Source organism: Eurytemora carolleeae, unplaced genomic scaffold (assembly GCF_000591075.1).
Source record: "Eurytemora carolleeae unplaced genomic scaffold, Eaff_2.0 scaffold294, whole genome shotgun sequence".
In the NCBI taxonomy this organism is placed as follows: Eukaryota; Metazoa; Arthropoda; class Copepoda; order Calanoida; family Temoridae; genus Eurytemora; species Eurytemora carolleeae.
In genome coordinates this window covers 314,640-323,177 of record NW_019396358.1, presented here as the reverse complement: position 1 = coordinate 323,177, position 8,538 = coordinate 314,640, and the positions used below count along the sequence as shown (strand labels likewise).

Below are 8,538 nucleotides of genomic sequence, written 5' to 3'. Positions count from 1 at the left end.
CCCCCCGGGGAGGGTCTCGGAGACCCAAGAATTCCAAAGTGGGAAAAATCGGAATGCTGTAATACTATTAAAATAATATTGAACAAGTTTGTAATAATCGTTTATAACCTTTTTAAAATAAAAAAATTATTAAAGACGTCAAAAATATTTTTGATTGTATATCCTGAGGCCGAATTTAAAGAGCTTGAACCGCGTGAACATCGTTTTTAAACTAAAATTTTAATCAGTTTCAAAATTTTTAATTAGAACCGGTTGTTAGCGCCAGCGGTTCAAATTCTTTAAATTCGATCCCAGATTTATAATACGTATATGGACCTGAGTTTGTTAAGCTTCTGTGGGGATATTGGGAGAAGACATCTTACTATCTCCAGACATATAACAGAAACATCTAATCAATCAATCATTTTATTCAAACAATTCAAATTCAATTAGGGAGTGGGATGTTACACTGTAATGTTACACTCTACCAACTTCCCCAAGAAGATATTTTACCATGAGCCACTTCTTTTACTTTGCTAGTTAATGGGCAACTGTAAGAAATAACCTCTTTTAGTCTGTTTGTACAATAATACCCAGAGAACTGTAGAAAAGAAAGACATTAGAGCAATAGTGCATTTTATATAGTTACAAAGTAAATAGATTACTAGCCAGTTATTAAATCAGTTATTATGTGAAATGGGTCTGTTACACAACGTAATGTAATATTATTGAACTTATTAAGTACTAGGCTTCATCTTCTATTGAAATTGTGAACAAGTTCTTTTTGTTTACATTTTAAAACAAAGAAGAAAATTTTTTGCGGATTTAAAAAAAAATCGCGGATTTTCAAGAATCAAATTTTTTTTTTTACAAAATTAAAAACCTTTAAAACACACCTTTTTTAAAATTTTTATCATTCATTAACCTTCCCTGTGGTCACATGATGTCCCACAAAAATTTGGGCCCGATCGGTTCAGCCGTTTTGACATTTATTGGATACAAACAAACAGAATAACTTGAGTCTTAAAGTCGACTTCCTTTTCCAGAGTTTTTTGATTATCACTGTATGCTTGGTTTACCAATTCTAAGTTGAGTGGGTAACTTTTATAGCGAAAGTTTAGTACCAAGACAACACTAGTTACAATAATAATTTACGGAGTTAATGAAAAAAATTTGGGAAAAATACAAGATAACTTGATATACATATTGTTATCTTGTGTTTAATGCAATTTACAGTTGAATGGATTTAAAGAGGTACAAAAAGGACGACCACAAAACTTTAAACTAAAATAATTCGAAAGTTGAATTTGTTAATATGTACGAAAAATGGTCCGCTCAATAATTTGACACCGAAAAAACTGTATGTAAAAAGTCTGCATATTTTCTATACAGTCGTCTCATTCTTTGTGGGTAACCCTAGATATCCAGATAAAATGAAAATGCCAAAAATGAAATAAAATGACAAATTCCTTTGTTCTGATTGGTCAAGTATGAAAATACTCCTGACCAATCCCAGGCCGCGTTCAGGCGGGCCACCTTCCTCAACAACCAGACCAGGGCGGAGAAGATCTGAACCTCCCTCTCCTCGTCATCACGCGCTCTCTTGGAGCAGGGTTCGGGAGTATCCCATGGGGGTTCAAGGTTGAGGATCAGGGGTTCAACATGCTGAACTAGATGATCACTGAACCTCACAAGGTTACCACAAAGGATTATAAAATCGAACTAGACAAAAGAGAAACATGGATTTTTATCGAAACTTTTTAACTTACGACTCAATTTTTAAAAATTAAAACCTTCTCAAACTTAATTTGGTTCGAGTGTTTGCCAAAAAAAGAATAACCGAAAAAAAGACGAATTATTTTAACTTCCATCTTTTATTAAAAACTGGATCCTAAGGACTGACTAAGATAATATGTACATGGTATGTTGAATGACTTGGATTGAATAATTTAATTTTATAACTGGTCGAGAAAAAATATGTCTAGTAAGATTAAATGTTTATGGAGAAAGGTTAAAAATGTTTTGAGTAATTTTTGGTTCCTAAAATTCATTACCGGGTAAGGGTTTATATCCGTTCATTAAAATAATGTCAATGTAATTAAATGTTAAGTTTAAAAAAGTGGTGAAGACTAACTTCAGGTTTATATCTGCTATTGACAGCCACCTCAACCTAAAACCAATATTTTTCCTTATAAAGCGAAATTTCACCGATAGTAATTTTCCCTTCTAAATATGGTTTACAGTAGTTGAGAAAGGAAATGAAGGTTTATCACCCCAGTTTTAATTGATGCATTCACTAAGACCCTTAAAGGGCACGTTAAATCTTATTCAAAATACAAGCAATGTAATAAAAGAGCTTATCTCACAGCTCAGAGATGTAAATTGGATAGTAATACACCCGCCCAACGCTTTATCCGTCCAACGATACTTCGAACCTACCTGCGCTCAATAGAAAAAAGTTTGTGTATCTGACCTACTGTATGTCCGTTGTACACTACTGTGAATTGGATGAAGACCTTAAGTAGGTCGGATGCACTGCATTTGTAATCGTAGGTCAGATGAACAACCTTAGAAAGTCGGATACATAACATTAGTGGGTCGGATGCATAACTTTTGTAGGTAGGATGCACAAATTTCGTAGGTCTGATGCAGATATTAAGAAGCCGCAGGTTTCGGCCCAGAAATCGTCTCAACCTAACCTCACATATTGGCTATCACTTTGTCAATTTGATATTGCCGCAGCGCATGGCCCCCTAGCCTGTCCTATGCTCAGCGCTCGGCCCAGAATTAACCTTATTTAAAGTCCGACCTAAACAAAGTGTGCATCCGACATACAAAATGTGTTCATCCGACCAATAAAACATGTGCATCCGACCTATAAAAGTGTGCATCCGACCTACAAGTGTGCATTCGACCTACCTTAGTTTGTGTACAATCGGAACATCGATCCTATGCTAGCACTGTCAACTAAATATCTGACAAGATGATCTGCACTTCCTGCGTAGGTCAGATTAACAAAATATAATGTACATCCAACCTACAGCTGTCGTAGGTCCGTTGTTGCAGCAAGTCCGAAGTATCGTAGGACGGAATTGCCGTAGGACCGAACCGAACATTCATTTTACTTTCTCTCTTAAGTAGACATATATTCAATTTCATTCAGAAATTCCAAATTTTACATTTCTCTACATTACTTTGATTTAGTAACCATTTTCTTACGCTCGTATTGTTTTCACCACTCTATCGTAATTTTTAGATCAATTAATGTTTCTCTTCCCTTATTTCTTGCATCTTTGATCTGCTTCGCAGCAGCATGTAATAGCTCTGGTATATCTGCTCTATAGTTCTGTATAATCCAACCTAACTCTGATCCATCCAATAATTTGCGAGCTAACTCTTCCTTCCCTACTCCTACCGCCTCTACTCCTTCCATCTCCTCACTGTTCTGAACAACCATCTCTTAAATATTTTTCATTAACATTTTATCTGAAAGATTGATTCAAGAATGAGTCAAAAAAGAAACGGGTTGAATCGCTTTATTCAGGAAATTTATTTATTAGGTTCGGCGATGATGGTAGTCTTCTCGCTGACGTAGAGACCATCAAGGAACTTCCTGATATCCTTGTTCTTGACCGTGGTGGACTGCTGGATGAGGGCAGCGGACAGGGACACGGCATCAATTGAGTTGCCGAGGACAAGGAGCTCGTCCTTCTGTCCCTTGCTGTTTTCCACGGTGACACCGGGGGCCATGCGGACCTTCCTGATGTACTTCTCTCCCAAGAAGTTCCTGACCTCGATCAGGGTTCCTCCCTCAGTGATGGAGCAGTTGATGGGGAAATGAGCATATACAGCTCTCATCTTGTACTGGAATCCCTGTAATACAGGATTGTTAATATATATTACTTCTTTATGAACTTAAATATTTGTTTAAAAAATATATAACAATTTTTTCATATTTATTATTTTTCTCATATATTGGACATTTTAGCTGAATTGAGAAAAATAACTGGATTATTGGATAAAAATATTAGAAGTGATAAAACCCTGGCATGATTTTAAAGGGCTCGCAATTCTAGTAACTAATCATCTGTGTTTTTACGCGTCGACTGTTTTTTCGCGTACACTTAAAAAAAATTGCAACATTTATTTTTATTTTAAATCTCAAAGGTTTAGCACGTCAATTGAAATTTTTGAATGTGATAAATAGACTTAAACAAAGATAAAAACACAAAAAATCAACTACTAGGAAGTTCTAGAACGAAAATTTGTTTCGGCTTCACCAAAAGCTACCTGGAGAGAAAGCTAGCAACAAGAGTTTTAAATTTAAAAACTTTCCCAAGTTAACAAAAAAGATCTCGAACTTAAGGATAAATCAGCAGTAATTTTTTAAACGAAATAAATGAACACAAACACTGAACTTTAAATGTCACAGAAAAGAACTCCAAAACAAGTCCTTGTTACACTTCCGAAGCGACCCAGTCGAGTAGCCGTGTAAACATGTAGTAAATGGAAAAGAAAGTGTTTAAAACTGAACTCACCAGGGTGACTCCCTTGAAAAGGTTCTTGATGTGGCTGCAGACGGTCCTGACAGCAGCAATCTGCTTCTTCTTACCGAACCATTTCTCGACCTAAGTATCGAAAATAAGTTTTAAAATAACTTGTACGATTTTTAAAATTAATATGCTTGAGACAACTATAAGATGGACACAATAATATTGCAGGACACATCAGAGGCCGTTCCTTCCATGAACTTCATTTGCCGACAACTTGACGTCTACTATATAGGTCGTCAAATGTACGGAGAAATAGCTATCACTCAGATATAAATCTAGAATGAGACATCTAGCGGCCAACATATCGTCCCCCAAAGTACGTGAACTACACGACCACTTTCTATGGAGAAAACGGGCTCTAATAAAATATAGATGCTGGGTTACATCAAATAATATTTATATTTGAGGTGTCGAGTTTTTAGAATCTACTCAAAATCAACATGCTCACTAGTTAAGCCTTGAGGTACCTTAAGAAAAATTTTTTTAAAGGGGATGGTGGAGTTTGCATATTTGATATAAGGGGCCTGGCTTCATTTTTGGTTCAAATCGTCCAATTTTTAGGGTGCACGCCTAATTAGTGTTCGAAATTCCTAAAAATAAAATCAAATTGAACTTCAATGACCTCCACAAGTAGAAAATATTTCAAACTATGGCTTAATGCATATCAAACGAAAGCTAGGAACCCAGGAAATACAGTAGCAGCAACAGATCCAGTGTTTGACCTTTTAATGAGGTCATTTAGGTCATTAGAGGTCGTAAGGGGTCATTAGAAGGCGAAACACTGGATTTATTGCTGCTACTGTATTCCTTGTGTTCCTAGCTTTCGTTTGATATGCATTAAGCCATAGTTGAAATATTTTCTTTTTGTGGAGGTCATTAATGTTCAATTTGATTTGATTTTAGGAATTTCAAACACTAATAAGATGAGCTCTCAAAAAAATTGGAAGATTTGAACCAAAAATTAAGGCAGGGCCCCCTCCCTACATCAAATGTACCAACTCCACCATCCCCTTTAGCTTCAACAACATTTAGGACATTCGAAGTTAAACGACACTTAAGTCTTTTAATTAAACTATGGCCCAGGGCGCTACACATGTTATTTATGTGTTATATGTAAAATTTGGGCTGTTAACTATGGAAAAAAGGATATGAACAAATTAATTAAGTGTGTGCTTAACTACTACGAAAGAAATAAACTTCGTAGAACCCCCACCCCCAATATTTTTTATAACTTCAGAATATTACCTTGATGGTGTCCTTCTTGGGCATGTAGATATCAATGGCCAAGTGCTTGAAGTCCTTGGTCAGAGTTCCTCGGGGCCCCTTGACCGTAATTACTCTAGATTTCACGGAAGCAGTTATTCCCTCGGGGACCGTAACCAGCTCAAAAGCATTAATTTCCTTCATTTTTCTTCTGAAAAGAAAACGGTCAGCAAGTTGAAAATTTCCACGAGAAATCGGGAAGACATTGATCCAGTAATAGAATCCACGAAAATAAGCAATTTCAAGATATGCGTAAAAATCTGCACGACTAGAGGCCATTCCATCCATATATTAAAGCGGTCGACGGGTTTGTCCTAGAGAACGATTTTTGGACCCCCCCCACCCCTCCTATCAATTTTGTACATGACCATTTATTTTTCAGCAAATTTATTATTTATTTAGGGTTAGGTTAGATTCAGACACTTTCTGGGCCGAGCGCTGCGGCCACAGGTTAGGTTAGTTAAGACACTTTGTGGGCCGAGCGCTGCGGCTAGGACAGGCTAGGGGGCCGAGCGCTGCGGCTAGGGGATAGGTTAGTTAAGACAATTTCTGGGCCGGGCGCTGCGGCTAGGACAGACTAGGGGGCCGAGCGCTGCGGCCACATGGTCAATTCTTTCCATGTCCTACATACAAGATTAGTAAATAGTTAGATTTAGGTTAAGACACTTTCTGAGCCGAGCGCTACGGCTAGGACAGGCTACAGGGCCGAGCGCCGGGTATATTCCTGGAGAACGATTTTTGGACCCCAGCCCCCCTCCTATCAATTTTGTACATGGGTCTGACTGTCTTAACTTAAACTAACCCGTGACCGCAGCGCTCGGCCCCCTAGCCTGTCCTAGCCGCAGCGCTCGGCCCCCTAGCCGCAGCGCTCGGCCCAGAAAGAGTCTTAACTAACCTAACCCGTGCCTGCAGCACTCGGCCCCCTAGCCCATCCTGGCCGCAGCGCTCGGCCCAGAAAGTTGTCCAAAAATCTCTTTAGGAAATTACCGCAAGAACACTAATAGTAGAAAACCCTTCTTCGATAAAATACAGGGTGCGTAGCCAAGGTCCCCCTTTAAATGGCTGATGCTTACGGTAAACTTGTTATCTATGCATAACGATTATCCAGTTAATACAATTATCGTAGATGAATTCAACGATAACTAGAAGTTTAGAAAACAAAACCACAAATAATAAGTAACAAATATAGCCCTGTTTTCCTTCACAAATAAAAATGTGGGGTTGTTACAGTGACCCACACGTGCACCATGAATTGAGAATTGCCGCTGAGTACATTTAAAAAGATATCTCAGATGGAAGACGACGAAAGCTTCATGACTGAGCTAGGGTTGAAACGAATCGAGGTTTCGAGGTTACAGTGTTTAATGTCGGTTTCGACAAAGATTTAGAAATGTTAAAAAATTTTGTGCTCCGGTTGAAAACTTGCCCCCTCTTGACTTAAATTCTGTATATGGATTTTCATTTTATTCTGAGTTTTTCTGTACTTTTTCATTTTCAAAATTGTCAAAACTAGCAGTTAATAATTATTAATTACTATCTCATGTTTGTACAGGGTGTCCCAGATCATATAGACCGAGAACGGGTCTAAATTGCGATTTTCGTGACTAATCAGAAAATTTAATTAGAATGAATCATTTTGAAAAATAACATAAGGCTATATAAGAATTTTCTTGCGAAAAATGATAAGTTTCTGAGTATTAAGGAATTTTGGCGTTAAAGATTTAAGATAATCTAATTTGATATAGGACGCTCTGTATTAAAACATTAAGTTAACATTGAATTTGAAAATTATAAAATTTTTAGAAACACGTTCTTTTGGCATAGTTTCACGTAAAGGCGAATATTTAAATGGCGCTAGCAATATATGTAGTTTTGTTCACTGTGTGGTTGTGGCCTTAAATTGTGTCATATTCGTCATATGCGGCTGATATCCAAACTAAATATTCTGAATTTTTAGTTTCCCCAACCCTAGAAGCTTCTCAGATCCTGAGGGGGTAGACAAAGACATTTGCCCTTCGTGCGCTTTATGCCACCCATAGGCGTATATTCAGCTATAAAGGGATATATGGTATGGGGGCTCAGCACCCACTGGACCTGTGAAATCTATGGATTTCAGGGGGTTTTCATGCCACAAGGGGTGCTAAACCCCCGGCCCCCCCGTACAGAAAAATGCNTAGATGTATAGCTGTATACGTCCGTGAGTAACACTGAGGAAGATGAATTCTGACATTATTCTTCAGTCTCTGTGTAGTAAATCCTCTCTTATAAAAAAAAACATGGTTTTGAACTAGAAAATGAAGATATCTCATTCAATGATCCGTGATCAGTCAAAGGTTTAAATGCATGGATACCGTTGGGATTCGGACATGGTTTTAAACTAGAAAATGAAGATATCTCATTCAATGATCACTGATCAGTCAAAGGTTTAAATGCATGGATACCGTTGGGATTCGGACATGCCACATAGAGAGTTACTTAAAGTAGCGTTTACAGCCTCATTAATGAACTATGAAAGGGCGAATAACATTAATAAAAAAACTTAATTGGTATAAATATACTTTTTAATGATCGATAACTTTATGTTTGTTTAAAATAATGTTTACTTAGAAAAATAATGTTTAACTAATTATTCAGAATCATTACTGCAGCTTTCCGAAATCCATACCATGATCCATCCCACCATCTTTCCAATTCTATAATTCATCCCATTTTCTGTCCATTCTTCTGCAGCTGTTTAACCCAA

General features: G+C 37.3%; 2 protein-coding genes across 2 annotated transcripts in view; both read right to left on the bottom strand.

Moving 5' to 3' along the window:
• The window catches only part of LOC111701655 (midasin), a 28,791-nt gene extending 25,326 nt beyond the window's left edge, over nucleotides 1-3,465 (bottom strand). Inside the window, exons 1-3 of the mRNA XM_023473043.1 lie at nucleotides 3,257-3,465; nucleotides 1,449-1,701; nucleotides 316-388 (exon numbers count right to left, since the gene is read on the bottom strand). Of these exons, the coding sequence (XP_023328811.1) occupies nucleotides 316-388; nucleotides 1,449-1,701; nucleotides 3,257-3,436 (506 nt within the window). The 5' untranslated portion in view covers nucleotides 3,437-3,465. The remainder of the gene's footprint in view (nucleotides 1-315; nucleotides 389-1,448; nucleotides 1,702-3,256) is intronic.
• A 33-nt stretch (nucleotides 3,466-3,498) lies between these two features.
• LOC111701656 (60S ribosomal protein L9) lies at nucleotides 3,499-5,973 on the bottom strand. The gene is made up of 3 exons (XM_023473044.1): nucleotides 5,778-5,973; nucleotides 4,518-4,607; nucleotides 3,499-3,852 (listed from the first exon to the last, which is right to left on the bottom strand). Exons 1-3 carry the CDS (start codon nucleotides 5,937-5,939, stop codon nucleotides 3,529-3,531), a joined length of 576 nt encoding a protein of 191 aa, XP_023328812.1. The 5' UTR covers nucleotides 5,940-5,973; the 3' UTR covers nucleotides 3,499-3,528.
• Nucleotides 5,974-8,538: the final 2,565 nt, after the last annotated feature.

Bases quoted from the DNA above. Each gene is read 5' to 3' on its own strand.
- LOC111701656 (XM_023473044.1), bottom strand. From the start codon at position 5,939: ATGAAGGAAATTAATGCTTTTGAGCTGGTTACGGTCCCCGAGGGAATA. The intron at 4,608-5,777 runs GTAATATTCTGA...TTCGATACTTAG, and splicing joins CCAAGAAGGACACCATCAAG to GTCGAGAAATGGTTCGGTAA. The intron at 3,853-4,517 runs GTGAGTTCAGTT...CCTGTATTACAG, and splicing joins TTTTCAAGGGAGTCACCCTG to GGATTCCAGTACAAGATGAG.